The following is a 21957-nucleotide window of genomic DNA, read 5'->3' on the forward strand; positions in this document are numbered from 1 at the left end:
CAGCAATGATATAAGCAGACTTTTCACAACTGGGAGTAGACTTTGAATGTCAGCTATTTAACGGAGTCCCAGCTAATACTGCTTATACTGGAACATACATTAAGCTGTTTGATTAATATATTAGCTCACTGTATAACAAGCCTGGCACAGGCTCTTGCACATTCTGAATATTTAATTCATTTAACTTTGCGTGATGACATGACAGGAGCCATTAAAACTTGAACACGTACACTCTGGCAGACAAAAATGCTGCTCTTTACATCGCTGGGAACAATTCAGAGAGAAAGGTGTCAGATGTGTTTAAGCTCAAGTTAAAATGATGGCTAAAAACCTTCTCATTACCAACGTTATTAGCACAGTGTATTTCTGAAGGCAAACTCACTGAAGACTCTAACAATGTAAGACTGAAGAAATAGCACTCTCTTGAACAAGATTAACTCTATGTCTGTGACAGAAAGCTTTGCTGGAAAGACTTATTCAGTAACATGTATAAACATGTCTTCCCCATCTGGCTGCATTTTCCTGGTTCTTGGATTCAACAGGAAAAACTTCATCCCTCTTCCTTTCCACTCACTAAAATGAAGCCCAACACAATTTCCCCAGCCTTTTCTGTCTCAGCACTCTGATACATGGTAGCATTTTAGGAACATTCTCTCTTCACAGAAGGTCCTACCTTATTTTGGGGTAGGACAAAAAAAAAATTTCAGCTTGAAAATGTCCAAATGCTAGAAAGGAAAAAAACCTAATCTGGCATATTCACAGCAGATTTTGTTTCACAGGGTACAGAAAAACTCTATTTACTACACAAAAAAAACCTGAGTAGTAGCCAGGTGAAAACAGGTATTAAGTATAGTGCAGATCGATTTTCTTGATTTCAAGCAGATAGTAGGGTGGCCAAGACAGTCATGCATACAGTGTAAATTGACAGTAAATCCATTTAAATCAATGGATTACCAACTCATCTTAAAAGACAAGGTTCCTGGTACAGGTTTCTGCTTCCATTGACATCAAAAGTAAATCTCCCAAATGCCTGATACCAAAAATATTTTTGTTTAAAATACAGCATTGTCCTCAGATGCTGCTGCTGCTCTCACTCATAAAGAAAGCTGAGAGAGGGTTGTTAAAAACAAACATAACAACACAAAGCTTCAAATTAATTGTTGATTATAACTGTATAATAACAGTTTATAATTCCACACTAAATGTACTTCACCTTCTTTTAAGCATTCCCCAGAGGACTTCTGAGTCCCAAGTCAAACTACTTTTTTGTGTGAGACTTAAAAAATCTGCCCCTCCTAAAGCAGCAGTTCTTTCCTTCTAGCTTGCTGAGTATTTCTGCTGAGCATCAAGAGTTAACCAACTACGCAAATTCACTCCAAACATATGACTAAAATTTAGAAATAATCTCACCTGTTGGGTGTATGAGAGGGAAGGGAGAAATGTTTGAAGCAGGACATGGAAAACATTTCAAGTGAAATCTAAATAAATGAAGATAATACATGAAGACACATATGCTGTCCAAAATGCAATCTGTACATCATGCTTTCAAACTTTTACACTGCTGTTTTGAGATGAGTTAAAACGTCTTACAATCCAGCTGCCTTAGAAAGGCTGAATAAAATTTTACTCATGCGCTAAAAGACTGGACTGTCACAAAGTGATGGATGGCTTTTCTATGTTCTCTGTAGGGCATTTCAATACCATAGACTTCAAGTGCTCTTGATTAAAAGGCGACATTCTCATTTAGGGTCCTGTCACTGCCTGAGCTTCAAACCATTATCATTCACCTGCACTGGTGCTTCCAGTGACAAAATGCTTACCAAAATGTATAAAATACTAATTAGTTTAGTCACTTTGATAGAGGTATAAAATACCCTAAAGCAAAGCTCTATTATGCTGTGTGAGGGTTTGAATTCAAAATTAAAAATGCAGCCAAAAGGAGAATAAGATTTTAATTACATTCCCCGCCTCTCAAACGTTTCTTGAAAACCTAGGGGAAGAAGACCTAGCAAGAACTACCTTCTTACTGGTACTGCTCACTTAAAAAAAAAAAAAAAAAATCCAGAAAAACTCAGTTTACTTTGTTCTCTTCAAAATTATTAAACTTTCAAACACAGAAAGAGACTAACAAGCTTCAATAAAAAGCTATGACTTCTTCTCAAGAGATTTCAGATGCCAAACATGTTTTTCCATTTAAAAATTTTCAACCACTATGATAGACAAAGTTTTATAACTTACAGATATTTCAAGGAAAAAAATATTACCATTTTCTCTGGGGAAAAGCCTCAAACAAAATGTAATTGGGACACAACTGTGAATAGCTTCCCACTATCCTGGAAAAGCTTGGTTTAATTTGCATTTGCCACAAAGCTCCCTTCAGCTTAAATAATTGCAAAGGATCTCTCACTTTAAGATTTCATTTGGTGGACTGGGAATATTCCTTGTTTGTAGCATTTGACAGTTTATTAAGAAAATTGTAACTTGGACAAATTCATGAGCTAAAAGGCATGCTGAAGCAGCTCTGGAGCTAAAAATTTCAGGATATATGGAATGAAAAAGCACATGTTAGTTTGTACTCTCACCAAGGGTATAACCAAGCCCAGCTAACAGAATATTTTGATTCCCCAAGAGCAAGAAAGTCTTCTAAATTGATGGGTCTTAAGACTGAAAATGGATGGAAGCATACTACCAAAAAAAAAAAAATAAATCACAATTGAATTTTTAAAAAAACTGCCAGTACATTCCTTTCTCCATCAGAAAAAATCAGCTCAGTCAACGACTTCAGCTAAACCACTTCTCACAGTTTAAAATACATCATTTGATATAGAACAGTTAAGGTCAAAGTATTTCTGGAGAAAAGACTGGAGAATTACAATATGTTCATGTGCTGTTAACATCATAATGCTGCTCAGGGAGCATATCAAAATCCCTCTACCAAATAACAGGCTTCAGCCATGGTAGGAGAAGGATCCAAGTCCATTCATCTGCATATGACTGAACCAGGGACAAGGAAAGCAAAAAGATACCGGCTCCTATAGCTGACAAGAAAGCAATTCCATTCTGCAAAAAATAGTTTCCTGATCGTAGTTTATTCTGTAAAACATTATCCATTTTGACAAGAAACAACATTTGACTAACAAACAAAACCAAAACAGCATTTCTTCAAGGAAAGTCAATTAATTACTTTCAAGTAAAGACAGGGTGTAACTTTCTTCCAGAGCTACTGTTCTACCTATTATTCTTAGGAAAAATAGACCTGAATTAGAACAGTCAAATGTTACATGCAGATGTTATGGACTAACTGGTAAACAAATACAGAAAACAAAACTTAACTTTTGCATTTTCCATAATTTTTTTGCGTATTTTAGCACTTCCTTCTGCCTTGTCACTTTTCGTAGATAAGAATTCTATTTCTATTACATTTCTGCTAACTACACCTACTGCTGCCGTGACGCATTAGTAAGTACTAGCAACCATACTGCCAGCTTTTCCATTTGTGTACAGGTAGTTCAGTGTCATACCCAAACACAATGTCAGAAAGACAAATGCTGGGTACGCTGACATATGGAACATTCCACTTATAAAGCAATTGAGGATAAAAATATTCCTTCTACAAACCTTCAAAAAGTTATCAAAGGCATAACGTATCAGAGACCAGTAATTTCACTAGATGCTTCAAAGGTCTTCTAAAGAAGACAAGAAAATAACCTATACCTTAGTTTTTAAAAATCTTCAGACTACAAACGTCATCTTTATTGTTTGTCCCAAACTATAGGACAAGAATATCTGGCGGTACATTCCCTGAATATTACACCCATGTTCCTTATCTAGCAAACTCAACATGAATCATTCCTGCTTTGAATAGCAGACTGGGTCTCCTGTACTCAGCAGAACTGTAGGTGCATTATCCTACGGACACCTATGTTTAACTAGATAATGAAAAAAAAACCACCTGATGACTGAACCAAAATAAACATACAACAAATTCTAATTTAGATGAAAAAAAGGTAATGCAAGTATCTCTTGTAGACTACTTTGAGGCTGCTCAGGAGGAAAAGGGAGGAGAGAGTTGTATAGTGATGCTAATTTCAATGCAAACTTCTGAACTATTTCTGCAGACACATTTGTACAAGTAGGTGGTTGTTTACTTAACAATGTAAGTTCTGTGGCCATACACTTCACCCTGATACTATATACTGAAGCTGAAGAATGGCAGCACATCTAAAAAGTGCCAGACAGTTCAGTGTTTTGCATATAAACTTGTATTCTGACTGTCTTTTCACTGGACTTGAAACAGAACAGAACTATGAACTGACTTGACTTTACTACTACGTTAGAAATAGTGAAGTTTTGGTATTACACTCATGATCATAGGTGAGAGGGGAAAAGTAGTATTTAATATTTTGTGATGGGTTTAGCAGGATATTTTAAGAAGCTTCCCACAATGAATTATTTAGCAAATAATATATTTTGGACAGACGGAAAGGAGGAGGATAAAAAGGGCCATTCTATGGCTGCAACAAAAGGCAGTTCTGGGTGCAACAAACAGGTCTAACAAAAATGAAGAAGAGAATGGAATTTCTGACTTGAGAAAATTTAAGGTTGCTAATGTGAGATTCAAACTAGCATTGCTAGTTCTAGACTATGCAAAGATAATCAACTTAAGGAATAAGGACTTTCCAGCTAACTACTTTGGTTTGAGGAGCCTGAACACACTATGCATATGTTAAGGAGAAATGGCCTCATATTCCAGTTTGTTGATTTTAAGAGTTAATTTTGCTGTAAGAACATTGTGCTGTTCCTCCCAGAGAAAAGCAGTTCTGCTCAAACATAACCATTGTTACAGCGTGGGGGGAATTAATACTGTATAAATGCAATCATTGAGTTTTGGACTTCATTAATGCACTATGGGGAAAAGTACCCAGCTGAGGTGCCCTGACTTGCCTATGGAAGCGTGTATGACTGCTTGTCTAGGGAGAGGACATGCCTATCCAAATCACATAAATCAGACATCTGAAATGAGACAGAGGCTGGAAAGGGTCTTGGGAGGTCACCAGCCCACCTTCTGCTCAAAGCGGGGTCAAAACTGACTTGGACCAAGCTGCTTAGGGCTTTGTCCCAGCAGGTCTTGAACACCTGCCAAGGACAGAGATTCCACAGCTCTCCGGGCAACTCTCCATCTCCCTAGTTAGAAATCAATATCCTATGAAATAGGAAATACTGGTTTTATTAACAAAAAGCTCTTCTGGTCTTGAGCAGTCATATAACTCATGTTAATTACTGCCCTAATTTCTGCATGTTCCATTTCAGCGGTATTTTGCTGTAGCCCTGATGGTTTCAGGGCATAAATGTAACAAAGTTGCTAGGCAGAGTGGTCATAGAGTGGTCATCTTTTATTAAATGTACCTGTTTATCTGGAAAATTAAGACAAGCTTCTGGATGGACTGCATACCAATACACCACGGACTCAACAGAAAGACTGTTTTTATGGCACATAACTTTCACAGAGTTTTCTACAGGGTTTTAACTCCCTCCTCCTTTCTCCTAGATTATATTTTCACAATACCCTCTCCCATCCCTGATTAATATCCCGTGTACTCTTGAGATGCCACTAACCTTTCATTCAAAGATGGTCTACTTGATACATACCTAACCAAACTCTAAGCAGTTGTTCTGTATTTAGCTTAGGAAGTTTCAAGTATTTTCAGATTTGAAAAAAGACATGGATGCTTGAAAGCTTATTTGGTTTTTCCAGCTTGTACCACTTAAGTGACACCATGCGTACGTGTAAACCTTGCCTAAATAATGCGCAAACTATCATAGGCATCTCAGCCTTTTATGCCCTTCTCGTTCTTTCCCTAACTCAGAAAAGCCCAGATCTGAGGAAGCAGTAAATGGTCCTGTCGTGACAAGCATGTTGCATCCTTATGTACACAGGGGTTGGTAGTGCTACTAGCATGCCAACACTGTAAGGGCAGAAAAGTGAAAAAAACCCTAACTTGCTTAAAACTGTTTACAAGGTTTTCACCTCTAGGCCTGTGTGGATGTTTGGAAAATGAGGTATCTTTTTAAATTAAGTTAAATTTTATGTAATTCACATATTAGACAGTTTGTGCATAGAAGTACACAGAAGCACGATATTTTGTCTGTTAATGAAAATGAAGGACAAATTATATAAAACAAATCTTTTTTTTTCTGTTTAATAAATGATAAAGGGCCAGATACGATACTTCAAGTCTCTCTTCATGTGGTAAACCCTAGCAATGGCCTGCAATGCTTTACAGAAGGTTTTTTCTTTTAATTCCCCAAAATGTTCCTTATCCAAAGCAGAGTCTTATAATTAGCAAGGACAATTTTTCTGAGTCAGCCAGCACTAACATCCTGGGGCAGGATGATTACAAACCATGTAACTACAGATATTCACCCTTCCCAGAATGATGAACTCTGCTACAGTTTAATTGCATATTAATCACAAAATAGTTTCCTTTTATCCATTTCAAATTTGTTTCTTGAATTAACAGTGATGCATTTTTATTACAACATAAATGCATGTTATTAGATGGCATGACTATGTAGCTTTTTGGTGAGAGTTTTGGAAGGAAAAGATTTCTGATCCCTGTCCGCACAACTGTATATTTTGCATTTAAATCATCATTAGACAAAATATTGAAGAGAAATAAATACCTAAACCACACAAGCAGATCATCCTGACAACTGCATTCAATATCAGACTAGGGAGTCATTCTCTTTGGAACAGACAGAACATCCATCCTTGGCTGGAGAGGAGAAAACATACCCACGCCCCCCTCCCACCATGCCAGTGGTGGTAAGGTGTGCATGGGGAAAAAGAGGGTTTGAATCCCCTCAGGCAGAGGCAGGAACTGGATCAACTTTAAGTGCAGAACACAGCAAGCACTTTTAAGGACGCATGATATAAAAAGCAAGTATCAGTGCCGTAAGTGTGACTTCTGTTCTACTTTTGAAAGATTTTAATATCTGCTTTCAGAAAGGCAGATGTTCATGGTTCTGAATCCCAAGCAGAAAGAGTTGCCTAAATCTTCAGGGAGAAGTAGAATTAGGAGTCGTCTGTAGTATTTCCTGCTAGCTTATTTTGGTGGCATCTCACAGAGTTTGCCCGAGTTTGTAAAATCAGCTAAGGCACCTAGAGACTGACAGGCAAGCAGTATGACAGCTGAAGCTGTTACTCCTCAGGTCTTCCCACAGGCAGGGACACTGGATCTATAACGAATGAGATCTTGAACTGCTCCAGTTTTCATTTAGTTTGTTACGATAAACTAATGAAAACTGGATCTATAATGAATGAGATCTTGAACTGCTCCAGTTTTCATTTAGTTTGTTACGATTAACTAATGAAATCTGCAGTTAAGAGCATCTAAGCTCGTGAAATAGCTCACTTGTAGTGGAAAAGTGGTTTTCCTCGCCAAGTGGTCCTGTTTTCTCCTTATGCTACTCGCTGATACCTGTTAGACTTCCCTGTGAATCAGTCCAGTTCACCCACGCAGCAGAAGACGATGCAGCTTCCCGGGAGAGGGGACAGGTTTCCTAACGGAGTCTTCTGAGTGATGACCTCTGTCAGTGGCTGAGCAGGTCTGCTGAGTACCATAAAGCTGGCTTGATGCAGACAGCAGGAGCATACAGCTGAGACTTGTGGAGGTATGTAAGACAGGAGGCGGCGAGGACTCTTTCCTTTGTAATCATGAGAAGCTAACAGATTACCTGATTGAGCCTCTTGAAGTTGCAGGTGTGCTCTGCAGTGAGGCAAGACAGGCTGCTGTTCACAACCATGAATTCTGTTGCGAGGGCCGGGTTATTTCACAACACCGAGTGTCCCAACTGTTATGGCTTTCTGCAGGTCTAAATAAATAGCCTATTTCTCCATTCTGTTTTCTTAGAATGCTTAAAAAATGTGTTCAAAATCCTCCCAGGCTACCAAATTAATATTTCTATTAGATTTTCTAATCCAAAATCCATACATTTATGTAACTACTAATGCCTTGCTAAAGCAAAACCTGAAGTTACTACCTAACACAAGCATTATGACTTCACAAAAATGTGAAAAACAGTCTGATACCTCTTTGAATCTGCAGTATCTAAACAGTTAAGTGACTCCAAGCTTTCTTTTGTTAATCTGAACCTTTTAATGGACTAACTGGATTCTCAGATTGCTTTTTAGGAGCACTACCTCTCAGACAAAAACATCATGCAGAAGTACACGCATGCAGTGTTTTAGAGCGCTCTTTCTCTTTCACAAAAATAACTCATCCTATTTTATCTCCTTACAATAAAAGCAGTGAACCACCTTTACTAGCTCTCCTAAGTTTCTCATATGTTTATTATGAATCCCCAAATTAAGTATGACCATAGTAGGACTCTCCATCTTCTGTTAGCTAAAGGAGAAATTAAAATTGTCTACTAGGATAAGGGCTGAAGGGTAAAAAAGCCTGTGACACCAGCATATGGACAGCCATAGTAAAACTCAATACACAGATGCTTTTGCCTTTCTACAACATAACACATCTGTGTTTACTTTAAATCTAAAATCTAATCACATTTGGTTGGGGGGTTGGTAACTCTGAGACTGGCGTAGTCTGGTTTGGAAATTCACATACTTTTATGATTACAGATCATCTAAAGCCTTCAATATGTGATAAATTTCAAGCAAAGCTCTCACTTTTGACAGTTTCCCTTTTAAACTTGATTATTCCATAAAAGCAATTCCCTTCTTTGAATAAAGCTAAACTTAAAACACACAGAAATTTTGCCAGATTTCCCTACAAAATCTGCTAATTGTCTTTTAATTATCATTTTTCCCCATCTGGGACTGGAGAGATTCTGGTTCTTTAACAGATTTGACTTCAAATGTGCAAGTGACAAAAACTGGTACCTAGGCATAATCCTGGCTTTCACTAATGGACTGCCTGAAAATAAGCTGGGTTTTGGGAAGAGTACAAAAACCCGGTGGAAGAAGAGATGCTTACTACTTCAGTGATTTACAGCAATTACTTTGTAGCAGAAAGTACCTTTGTGGTTAAGTGGGACAAGAGATGTAAGCCTGCAAGTTCCGGAGATTTTCAGTGCTCTCTGCTCTGGTGACATGCGCTGTATGTTACCTATCTGTGGGACAGCTATCCCAATTTAAACACTACCTGCTAAAAGTCTCATTAAGACATGGCAATTTGTTTTAAACTGGCTGCTAGTTTTGCAGGAGCAAAGACTTGGGTAGGGCTGTGAATAAGTGTGTAAGGAGCTGAACTCACCTCAGCAGTACTACCAATAACTAGCAATCGACTGCACCATATCGTGGTATCTAGACTTTATCCAGTGAGAGTGTCATTTAAATCACTTTAATTAGGTTTGAGTTACCATCCCCTGGAAGCACATTACATCTTTTAAAGATATCATTCCAGGCAAGCAGCAGCTTCAGACTGGTACTGCTTCATTCATTAAATTAATATATTTTCAGTTACTGTCATAACCTTAAGGGCTGAAAGATGTTTTGTTTTGTTTTGTTTTAAAAAAGCATTGCCTAGAGCATAATGATGTGATAGCTTTTTAATAACTGGCAAATATGTACGTACTTACATCTCCCTACCAGCATGTTGTATCAGGGCCCTGCTATCTCTTTCAGGTCAGGTGGATTGGTGAGAAATGCAGCTTGTTTATTAGGTTTCCAGCTACAAAGGAAAACCATGCTTTTCTGCTACAGGAAGTCTTATATGGAACAGTGTTATAATAATTAGAATAAGTATAGTGTTATAGTGATTGGAGTAAACAAGGTCTGAATTTGTAAGTAGGTAATTTTTAATTTCAGATTAGAAAGTTATTACACTATGATGCACTAAAAGAGGTACTTGTCCCAGAACATGGTGAGAGCAGCAGTTCAGCTCAGTACTTGTAGTGGTACTCACCAATTCTGTAGTTAAACTCATTCTCCTCAACCTCATTTTTCAGGAAATTACAGCCAGATCAAATGGACTTTTTAAAACAAAGTTATTTTAAAATTGATCTGATGATTTCCTACTTACAGTGATAGCCTTGGTAAAATAGCATAACAGGAGAACTGATTAAATTTACTGATGCTTTAGAGTCCAATTGCATGCTATTTATGTACTAGGGTAAACTCTGTCTTCAGTGAACAGCTTCTGAGTACATAACAGTAAACATGTTAATATGTATATATTTAAGTCTTCTTGATGAACTTACAGCTGTCTATCAGAACTCTAATCTGATTATCTTAGTTTATGATATAAAACATCAGCATTCAGTTTCATTTGAAATAAAAATGGAGTTCTAAGTGTATCTTAGATTCCCTCCTTTTATTTTCACTTTGTGCGTGAGAGGAGCTTATCTAAGAGGATGATAACTTTAAACCCGTTTTTACTTTATCTTCTAATATTGTTGTAGGGTTTCTGGTTTTAAGCATAGAGCAAGAAATACAGAAAGTGTTAGGTATACATATGAGAGCTAGTTACATAAAATGGAGATTGCCAGTAGTACTGCCACAATATTCATAATTAGAGGTTAGATCAATATATTTAATAATTTAATTCTTAAATACCATTGCAGAAGTTCAGCCTTTATTTTCTAAATGGTACCGAGACCTGCTGTTGCTACAGTGATGGAGAAGAAGGAAGCAAAAAGGATTCTCTTTGCATTTCTGTAGTTTACAGGGCAGTTTACATCAACTCAGAATGTAAGGCAAAACATGATGTCATTCTCAAAGCGTTTCCTATACTTCATCATTTAAGTCTGAAGCTGTTTCACAAATAACGTAAGCAAACATACATTTACCATAATACTTAGCGTATTTTCTCTCTTTAATTGTTCTCTGACAAAATCAGAGTCATTTTTTTTTTGCCCCCCAAATCATCTCTTATCTCACTGCAAATGTTATCTTTAAAGCTTGCTAGCTGTCATGGGTACACATTTTGTTTCACCAATTACATATTCATTACATATTCATTTTACCAATTCATATTCATGTAGAATATACTCTTAAAAGCTTCCTGTTGCTGTATGATCTACAAAATAATGGTGTGAACATTAAGGTAGAGGAAACTGGTGCCATTTTAAGATCAGTGACAAAGATTGTATCCCAGGTTAAGTGTTAGCAATTAAAAAGACTGGAGACCTGGAGGCAAGTCTGCACAAGAGCCAGCAATGGAGCTGAACCAGCACAGCAGCTATTGGGGATCACTGGATAAGGACATCTAACTGAACAGTGCTGCGTAAACCACTAAACAGCACTGGTTTTGAGACATGAATGTTAACATTTAATATACATAATAATCTTCAACATTAAAGATCTTCTGCTGCAGCAAAGACAGGTATTTTTCAGTGGCACAACTGCATGGGAGGAGTATTTGTGTAATGCTAACAAAAGTGATGTAATCAATTTGCAATCATGCTTTCCTGTAAACTCACTTTTAATTTTACATTTGGCAAATACTGGCATTATATCCAAAAAGCATGTGTCTCCTTCTGTAGACATGACTGACAAGCCCTATGTGCTTCCAAAACAAATATGACTTAATACCTTTGGGCTTATACAAAACGATGAAGAATGGTTTTTGGTAATGTTCCTAAAGTGTATCTTAGACAAAGTAGCAACTCCTATGTTTGAGAAACATAATCAAAATTGGGTTTATAAAAATCCGTATACTGTGTGATAATTGTGCCTTCTTGTAGGATACACATAGTTACTCAAATTAGTTAATTACATCACTATACTTAAGCAAATTCGTTATATAGAAAAATAAACACATTTCTGAAATCTACTTTTTTACCAGAGCAGCATGTCTTTCAGGGTGAGCACTGTGATAGCTACTTGTGACATAAACCATATGAAAGGAAAATAAACTATGTGATCTGTGGAAATTATAAAATCCCCTTTTTGTTTAATATCACAGTGATGGAATATGGAATCACAGATGTGGCTAAATTCACAGTAGGACAATGTGAAGTATATTTTCATGTAGGCCAGGCACAAGGTCTCAGCAGAAGTACCAGTTAATATAATAAGGAGTCCCCAGATCCCAGGCTGACCCCTGCAAATAGTTACAAACCTCTCAGTAGGGATCCTCTTACCTACAGTTTTCTAGTTAACCAAGGAAATAATTCACTGTTTCTCCATCTGTTTCACAATGTCAGTTTACTTAAAATGGAAACCATTCCCTGCTGAGCTATGGCATAGTATATTTGACTTCTGAAAGGCTGAAAATATGCTGTAAAAGGCTGTTAAAAAATATCAAAGGGGTTAATTAGGAAAGTGAACAGTCAAGAGGACTAACAAGTGCTACCTCCAAAGCTGTGCTGAAAGTGTTGTGTATTAAAGGTGTGTACCTATCAGACTGTCAGGTGAATGTTACTTCTTTGGAGTTAGATAAGTAAAATAAAAATCCCATAATGACTGGATACACACTATACAATATATTTGGAAAAAGTATTTAAAATTCATGGACGATCTAGGTCCTGATTGGCTGAGCTACTTAAAGATTGGATAAGTTATAAAATAGAGTAATAAGTGCTTGTTGACTGGCTATATTGTGAATAGCTCAGTGGACTACAGTTATTGAGTGTTTCATTGTCATAGGTTTCCTTATCCAGAAAAACTAAATTATTCAGCAATTAACTAAGTACTTTATAAGGACATTTGGAGATTAAGATGAAATAAGGTACTGAAGAAGAAAGTGCCCAGCGACCAATGTTTCTAACTCAAAAAACATGAAACCCCCATTTATTTTCTGTTTCAACTGGCTCGCTCCAGAGCTAGTCAGCAACAATGAATGTGATTGCTAGAAGATCAACGAGCTGTTTCTTCTCCCATTCCTGAGGTTACACATTTTCTGAGACTAATTTTTTTCTTTTCCTTACGGGATTGATCTGCACTGCTGAAGTCAGTGAATGCGTATGCTGACTTAGACATAATGTAGAGAAATTACTCCTTTCTCCACTGAAATCACTTGTGAGAAGAATTGCAAAAACTGTTTATCACACACTATGAAAACCCAGTTTGAGTATGAAACCATGGATTGTCTCATAACACTGGAAACCGTCCACAGGTTTAAGTTTGGTGTGACATTCAGAAAACAGTTTTAGAGGCTGAAGGCTTTGGGGAAGTTCTTAAAATACAAAATATTTATTTGCATTTACATCATATATATAATGTTTTATATCTGTATATACACACACACACACACGTGCACACATGCACAGAGCAGTCCTCTCCATACTGAAAAATCTAGACTGTTACCTCTAGCAGACCTTGAAAAAGTTGTCAAACGTGATCATGCCAGGCAGTAATTTTTCACAGTTGCAGTGCACTTTAACTACATTAATCACTGTGGCTCATACTCCCTCTCCCAGGGATAAGGCCACCAGAAAAGAAACTATGTAACTGCCACCGGGTGAAAACAAGTGTTACAAGAGCATCATTCAGAGTGAGGAAGGGTTTGTGTCTGTGCTCTGAAGTGTGCACAATGGCTTTTAATTGTCTGGAGAGAAGATCTGCTGAAAAACGCTGAAACATTCCCCTGATCAGATGGCTCGTGTGAAATGCAAACAAGCAACCTACTGGCAGTAGGGCATACTTTGTAGCTGTGCTACTGCTATAGTTAATGAAATACTGCTCAGAAGAATCATTTGGGGTAGGGGGGTGGGGCAGGGGAGACTACTATTTTTTCCAGCCTTTTTTTGACCACTTTAGCTACTCAAGTCCTTCTAAAAGAAGTAATTCAAGACATGCTGCATCTGAAGTCTATACAGGTGTCATATACACACTGACTCTGAACTTCTCCAGGGACTTAGTTTTGGGGTATGAGATGCTACCTCATGATCAAGAGGCAGATGTCATCAGTTGGGGATGGGTCTGCGGAGCTGCACATCAGGGCCACATGATGCAGAAACTGAAGCTGCACTACCCGCTGCAGCTGGGAGTAGGAGGTTAGGAGAAACTCATATTAATAGACCTTCCCCCTCCCCTGACCCTGTTCCCCAAAACTCAGGCTCTGAAGTTACATCTTCACCTCACATTTAACCATTAGGTCCACTCAGCTCAACTGAGAGAAGGCCGTAATGCAAAACTGTATTTAAGCCGCACACCACAGAACTAGCAGCTGTTAAAAAGTGCTCCGAGCGTTAGTCCCTCCTCTGTGACAGATCCACTACCTCAAATTAAAACCATCACAATGCACAATCTGGGCGTTGTGCACGCCGGTGTACATGCGGCGCTCGGATATGTAATATCGGTACAAAGCAAGCTACTGAAGGCAAAGGGAAAAAAACCTAACAGCTGCAAATGGGTTTGGTCCGAGAGCGCTGGCACACACAGCACACCGACCAGTATTTCAAACAGAGCTTTAACTGCACCTCGGGGTTACGCCTTGCTGCTTGGCCGCACCCCCGGCTGAGGAAGGCATGCGACCGGCTGCGCACACGGAGGGGCCCATCACCCCCTCGCCGCGGGGGGAATGAAGGGAGAGGCGCGGAGCGCGGCCTGCGAACGCCCGGGAACAAACCGCCAGCCCGAGGGCCGCCAGGGCGCCCCGGCCCCGCGGCAGGCACCGGCGGCCAGCCCCAACCCGGAGCTGGCGCGGAGGAGGCGGCCGGGTGGCAGCAGCGGGCACACGGCGACAGAGGGCGGAGCCCGCCGGGACCACGCGCCGCCCGGGGGGCGGGGATGGCCACGCGGCCCCGCGCGCTCCCGCCCGCATGCGCGGAGGGGAGGGGAGGGGAGGGGAGGGATGTCGCCGCCGCGCCCGCGCCCTGCCGTCCCGCTCCCGTTACCTGCGAGCCACCCGGCGCCGTCGCTTTCTTTTTCTTGGCAGGGCCGCTGCCGGTGCCTGGGCTCGCCGGCCGCTTCTTGCTGCGGGGCGGGGCGCCGGCGGGAGAAGAGGCCGCCGCGGGGATCAGACTCGCCATTGCTGCCCCCTCCCCGTCCCTCCGCGCCCGGGCCGAGCGCGCCGCCGGAGCGGAACCGGGCGGGAGCGCGGCCCCTCCCCCCGCCGGGCGCCGGGCAGCGCGACGCAGGCGCAGCGGGGCGCGGGCCCGGGCCCTGGCTGGCGGCGCGGCGGGCGGGCGGGCATGCGCAGTAGCGGCGGCGGGCCTGCCCCTCCCCCGCGCCGGGCCTGCGGAGGGTGGTCGGGGGGGCGGCGGGCGCGGGGGTTTGGCTTCCGCCGGTGAGGGGTTTGCACCTGGGGCTGCGGGCGCGGTGCTCTGGCAGCTGGGGCGGACTTCGCAGGAAGCCGCCCGCCCCCTCACCGCAGCTCGGGCCCCGGCGGAGGGCTGGCGGCGGCGGAGCGCGGCCCCGGCCGGGCCCCGTGTGTGGGAGGTGACGAAACGCGGCGAGCCTCGGGTGTGCCAGCCCTTGGCGGCAGCGGGCGGGCAGCGCTCGCCGAGTCCCGTATGTCACGGAGGCCTTGGGGTCGTGCAGTGCACAGTCATTTGGGAAGTGTGAAATAAAAACCTGTAAGACTCGACATTCAGTCGACATACAGTGTGGGAGATGGGGGGACCTCGCCTCGCCCGCCACAGCGTGAGCGCTGGGGTATGGTGCCATGTTTGCAGGCAATGGCTGTCTTAAGCCTGCCCGAAGTGAGGTGAAGTTTATGTCGAACACTTACAGACTGCAAGAAAGCTCTCTGAGTCTCCAGTGTGCCAGCTTTTCCCAGTTGCCTTGAGAGAGCACACAGCTGGTTTTAATTGCTCCTTTCAGTTCTAAGACCATGACCTTTGAGAAGCCTACTGGTGAGTGTTCTATGTGACTGTCCACACTTCAGCTGTGATCTTTTTAAATGCAAGTTTCAAGTAACGACAGTTGTCACTAAAGATCTCAAAATATGACTACAGATAGCTGATAGTGAATGTATTGCTGGGTAATTCATACTGTTACAGATTTGTTTGGTTCCATTCTGTTTTGACATGACCTGGTCCAGCAATTTTTCCTCTTGTTGGAATCTGGAGTTATTTTGCACCAGAGCAACATACTGAAACAGTGATGATTCAGACTGTGCTCCAAAGCGTTTTCACAGGCCTCTTGCTGTCTGTGCTGTTTCATACCCTAGCCCAGAGAACTGGTTGGTGGTAATATGGGGTGCAGGCAGTTCTCTAGCCGCTTGATAACTAATAAAACTTGTTTTAGCATTTTTATGCTTGTATAGACCTGCATTCAACATACGGTCAACTTACTACTATACCTGTTTCAGCTGCTTCTATGCAGTGCCTGACTACTGGGTTTCTAGCTGCAGCTGTATGAGATCCTGCCCCAGCGCATGCCTTGTGGAAAGACAGAGGTCCAAGAAGTTGATACTCAGGCATAAAAATTAGGTCACGTTTATAGACGGTGCTGTAATGAGGACTTAGCTTGGTCACAGTAGGGGTGCCCGGCAGTGCTGTGTAAAACAAAAGCTTTGAAGGTGGCCTGAAAAAAAGTTGAAGACAAAAGCCTGGACTTCCAGGCTATGTTCCAGGCACCTGTGTATATAGCACTAAAGCAAGACAAAATTTGCTTGCCAGGGTTGTAACCAAGACCTTAGACCTTATACAAACATCCAAGTTCCATCTCCTTCCCAACTGTAGTCACTGTCTTTCTGTCTGAGCACACAGGCTGGCAGCAGCATTGCCAAGCTGGCTTGGTACATGCGATTGTATTTACCCTTAGTGATTGTTTTAGGCTGATGTGTGCTATGCAGTATGTTTCTTCTCACTTCAGATGACAGCCTCCCATCACATGCTCAAGATGGTGATCTGAGTTTGTAATTGGCAAGGGCACTGGGAATTGCAGGGGAGTCATGTCTCCTGACAAAGCCAGATCTGCTTTTCTGTGCGTTCAAAGCATTGTTCTTGTCTTACTCAGCCTTTTTTTCATTCCCAGAGCTACATGCCATCTCTTTCCCATGCACATGCTGTGTGCTCAGCTCCCAGGCATGCCCAATTAAAAAAGAAAGCATACCTTATCATAGGGATATTTTTACTGAGAGGAGCATCTTCAAGGCTGCTGCAAAGTAGATGTTGCATGTGAATCATGCAGAGAATTAAAGTGCTGCATCAGTGAAAGTTTTTAAATAGCACTTAGCCAGGCATTCTCTTATCTGTACCCATTTTTATCCATCAGTTTACTAAAAACAAAATTACAAGGCCCGTGTGTATTGCAGCAATACTAAGTACAATGCAATTTTACATGGTACCAAATGCTTTACAATCCCAGAAGGCCTACAACTCATTGGAAAATAGCAATAATGGCAGTGTAAATGGTGAGAGTGTCTGCAGGAGATGAGTAGTAGAATGAGGGATGTAGGAAGGGCTATGGAGTTGCAAGGCTGCCTTTTCCCCGCTTCTTGAGTGGTTGTCCACACCCAGCCCTGCTGAAAATTAAGAGATGGCGTTCTGGTGAGTAAGTGCAATATATGTCTTGCTAGGTTCCTGTTACACACTCCAGTGGGCAGTTGCTTTGTGAGATGGATGAGGGCTTGCCTGAAGAAGTGCAAATGGCAATTGCTAGTCTGGCTTGGTGTGACCTGGCTTTTCCTGCTCTTCATTCTGAACCTGGCTCAAGCTGAACACCATTTCCCTCACTAGTACTGCAAGGTCTATTTTTTTTTTTTATATGCTGCCTTGCTAACAAGACAATTAAATACAGCTCAGCAACAGACCTGCATACTTTGTGATGTGAGCAGTTACCCACCTGCCTGTTAGTAATAGTCTCAGTGAACTGGAGAGGCCCCTTCTACTTTTTTCAATAATATGTGAGGAAAAATACAGCAGTCTGCTGAATTAGGGAAGATCTCAGCCTCTTATTGTAGGTTTGTGAGGCAGCATTTTGGTTTTGTTATTTGGGGTTCTTTTTTCCCCCTTTGTCTGGATAAAAATTGACTACTAATGATAGTTTTCTCATAATGCAGAGGGAATTATTCCAGTGTGAAGTTGTTGAGGCTTATGAAGGGTGGTGGGGGCCTCATGATTAGGATAATTTAAGGTTAATTTTTTTTTTTATCTTAGTGGAGGAAGAAAGTGATGAGAGAAGAAAATGTTTTGAAAACCAGCAGAAGTATCTTTAGCATTACTTAGAATAAAGCAGAGTAGAGAGAGTGAGGCCCCTGGCAGCCATGCTTTGCCCCTGTGCATGCTGTAGCCATGAGCCACAGCAGTCATGGGAGAGCTCTGTTGTGCAGGTGGCTCTGTTGTAGGCTGGGAGGCATGACATCTGCTGCCGGGACAGCAAGGACTGACCTGAAATGGAGGAGGATGGCCCACCATTATGAACCTTAGTAATGTGTATTTGGAGATGCAGGGACAGCTGACAGAGAAGATCTGTAGGCAAGAAATGGTTGGGAGAGCATAAGCTGTGTCAGAGCTGCTCCTTGCTGGGCCCAGCCCTGGGAGCAGCTTCCTAGTGAGTAGAGAGTTGTGCCAGCTCATTTTGTAGGGGTACTGGTGAACCAGCCCAGCAGAGCGGCTGGTAGCAGTGGGACACTCTCAGACTGCCACATTCAGGATGTGTGGGAGCAAATACCTTGAATGCTTTTGGATCAAATGCTTTGGTACTCTTCTGCTCCATCAAAAGGAAAAGGCTGGTCTTTGCAACTGAATTTATTCTGTTCCAAACTTTGAAATTAAATCTCCCTGAGTACCAAATTTACATCCCACCTGGCTGTTTAGTTTTCAGCATTCCTACTCTTCATACTTCTATACTACCAGAAAAATGGGCAGGTTAAAAATGAAATTGTATGTGGCTTCACTCATTGGCCATATTGCAGTTTGTAAGATTATTAGGTATTTAAATTATAATTAATTAAATAAATAAATTTAATTAAAATGGTGCAAGAGAATATATATAATCCCTCTGTATACCACTGAATTAAAATTAAGGTTTTACATGCTTAAATAACCTCTTTCTGCTTTTTTTTTCTCTCTTTTTTTTTCTTTTTCTGTATCTAGAAAGTGGGGATAACTTTTCACTAGATGGTAGGTTGAGCTCAATGTAGGAAGTTGTGGCAGTTGAGAAATGTCTCCTAGCGTTGGTTACATAGTAATTTGTACCATTACAATTTCCTGGCAACAGTATCAGATGACTTTTCTGTTAATTTATGCATTTTTAGCAGCATTGCACAGATGCAATTTGTGCTGTGATTTCTAAGCTTTAAAATCTTTAAAAATAAAACAAACACCTTTTCTTTTAGTTGTGTATGTGTCTACTGGGTGTCATTTGCATTTTTATAGAGACTCTGGAAAAAGAAGGGATTGAAGTTCTTAGCTTCACCGCTCTATCAGGTAAAAAGCAATGGGTTCCTGCAGGGTAGCTTGTGAGGTCTGGTGGCATTCTGTACATTATTCTTTACAAGTACTTGGAGGCTTTGATGACTTTTCAGAGCCTGCAGTGTGAACTCTTGTGATTTGCATTTGTTCCCTGCAATTTGCAGCTGCAGGCACTGCACTAGCTTTGTTTAAATATAATGTTGAATGCCTTTAAAATAGGAATTTGAACTTTGGATTAAGGAGACTACTTTTGTAATATTAAAGGCCTTTTTACTGCACACATCAAGTATGTAACTTTCAATGCAATCTTCCTGTTAGAAATTTTGAAAAAGCCATTTCTGTATTCTTAGTAATGCGAAAAGAGAAGCAGGGTCTTTAGAAATGCCTTTTGTGCCTATTTTCTAGTAGCCTCGCCTTCTTGAAGTTTACTTTAAAATGTGATGAATTTGACACCTCAGAATGAGCTGTAAGAGAAGAGTCAAAGTGGTTTTCTGTTTGCAGTTTAGTCTTACTTCATTTGGATTGTTTGCTACTAACTCAGAAAAGTTATGTTGGCAGCACATTTACCATTTATCAGTGTTGTTACCTTCTGACCAAAAATTGTATGCAATGCTGTGTCTGGCAAGTTTGACCAAAATATTGTGTAGGCAAGGGAAATCTAACCCCAAAAGTTATATTAAATACAGATTTCACTATGGTAAAATAGAGTTCTACACTGGAAAAAACACTGACATGTAGTATTTGACTTTGATTTTAAACTTCCACAGTGTACGCAAACAGAATAAAGAAAGAAATTTGCCATTGTGCAGTTAATGGAACCCTGTATTCTGTATATCCTGGATAATTATTTATTATGCAATATTTAACATATTTACCCACCATCTCAAAAGATTTATGAATTAATTTATCATATTAGATTTCATCTTTTTGAAAGTGAAAATGGGTTAATTTCGCTATTTAGTTTGCATTCAGATTCTGATTAATGTTTTCTGCAGTTATTCATGTGAACAAGTTCTTGATTTATGAAATGCTCAGCTGAGAAAGATAAAAATGTCATGATGCTCATTTGCATAATCTTTAATGCAGTAACCACCTTGAAAATGCTGTAGGTTTGTAGACTGAAAAAAATGTGGATTAGCTGAGTAAGTAATCTGATTTATGAACATAAGATCTTGGTGGGATGGCAGATAGTTTGCAAGCAATCTGGAGACTGAGCATGGTCATATAATTAATTTATTTATAATTAAATAAAGAATAAATTCACAGAAATAAAAATGTCCCATTGAATTCATTAACAGAACAGGGGTTGGATTGCTCATAGGGATTAGCTCATGCATCACTGCTTGTTAGAACAAGTCTTCTAGTACTACAGCACTTTCAGTTTTATAGTGATTTTGTGTTTGCCTGCAGATTAAGGCTGTGGTATTTTTATTACAATTTGGTTATAAATTTGAGTAAGTTAACGTTGCCAAAAGTATCTCTAAGTGTTAGTGGGCCATTTGTGAATGTTATCTGCTTTGCTCACTATTGTTTTCTCGATGCAAAAAAAAGCCCAAAAGATGAAGATGCAAAGTGAAACCAATATGTAATGTCTGCTTGATAACATCTTGACTTTGGTGGTTATTTGTTAGCCTCATTTCTTTTTTTTTTCCCCTTTTTTTTTTTTTTTCTTTTCTTCAAATACAAACTAGGAATTCAGATGCTAGATAAACCACTGTGGTGGGTGCTGCACTACTCGGACTGCAATCGCACTCAGTGTCTTAGCCAAGGTCTCTGCTCTGCTGAGTTGCTACTGTGCAAACCAGATGATGGGACAGACAAGAAAAAAACCTGACTAAATTTGCACATGATACCAAGCCAAGAGGAGATGGTAGGAGCATAAGATTAGAATTTAGAGAAAAGTTTTTTCCGGTTTTGGTTTTGTTGTTTGGGTTTTTTTTGAAAATGTATGTATAAATAAACCAGCACAGACAAGCACAAATTCATACTTTATTTCTATAGCTAGTCATTTTGAAGTCTCATCTGTTGATCCTGGGAAATCCCTAGAGTCCATGTGAGGTGACCAAGAGAAGCAAATTGATACTGCTTAGCAACAGTGTAATTTCTGTGATGTTCCTAAAAAACATCGTCTCTTTTTGAGTAAAAAGTGTTCTACAAGACAGAAAAAATTGAAAATAATTGGAACTACATAAATCATGGGCTGGGGTAAAAATGAGTTTGCAGCAGAAGGCATTGCAAAGCCTGGGTGAATTATGAGCTGGATATGAATCAGCGGTATCACAGTGCCTTGAAACACACACGTCACACATGCAGGAAGCCTGCAAGGCACATGCTGTAATCCTTTCACTTGTCAAAGCTTTGGTTAAGCTCAATTTGAATGCTATGTCTAGCTTTGGGCATTACACTTCTGGACTGTCTCCAAATCTTTCCTATCTTTCTTAAAGAGAGTAAGAGGATGCTCTGAGGTCTAGGAATTGTAATCTGTGAAGAGTGATAGAGAATTTGGGTTACATGTGTGGCATATGGAGGAGAAGGGGGCTGGAGGAGATTTCTTTGGAAAAGGAAGAACAGTTCTCTGTGCCTGTTAGATGAACTCATTTCACTGAGCAGTGTAGGCCATTCTTTAACCATATTCCACACATACATCTATTATTTTTTGTACTAGTAATGGCCCTACTGGAAGGA

At 40.5% G+C, this 21957-nt stretch overlaps 1 protein-coding gene across 2 annotated transcripts in view; it reads right to left on the bottom strand.

Annotated features, from left to right (window-relative positions):
* Positions 1–15443, bottom strand: part of INO80C (INO80 complex subunit C) — a 31394-nt gene extending 15951 nt beyond the window's left edge. Inside the window, exon 1 of one of the 2 annotated variants that reach the window (XM_055706056.1) lies at positions 14806–15406. In XM_055706056.1, coding sequence (XP_055562031.1) covers positions 14806–14940 — 135 coding nt within the window. In that variant the 5' untranslated portion in view covers positions 14941–15406. Of the gene's footprint in view, positions 1–14805 lie in introns of both variants that reach the window. The other variant, XM_055706057.1, reaches the window with a different exon arrangement.
* Between the last annotated feature and the right edge of the window lie 6514 nt (positions 15444–21957).

This window comes from Falco cherrug, chromosome 3 (assembly GCF_023634085.1).
Source record: "Falco cherrug isolate bFalChe1 chromosome 3, bFalChe1.pri, whole genome shotgun sequence".
In the NCBI taxonomy this organism is placed as follows: Eukaryota; Metazoa; Chordata; class Aves; order Falconiformes; family Falconidae; genus Falco; species Falco cherrug.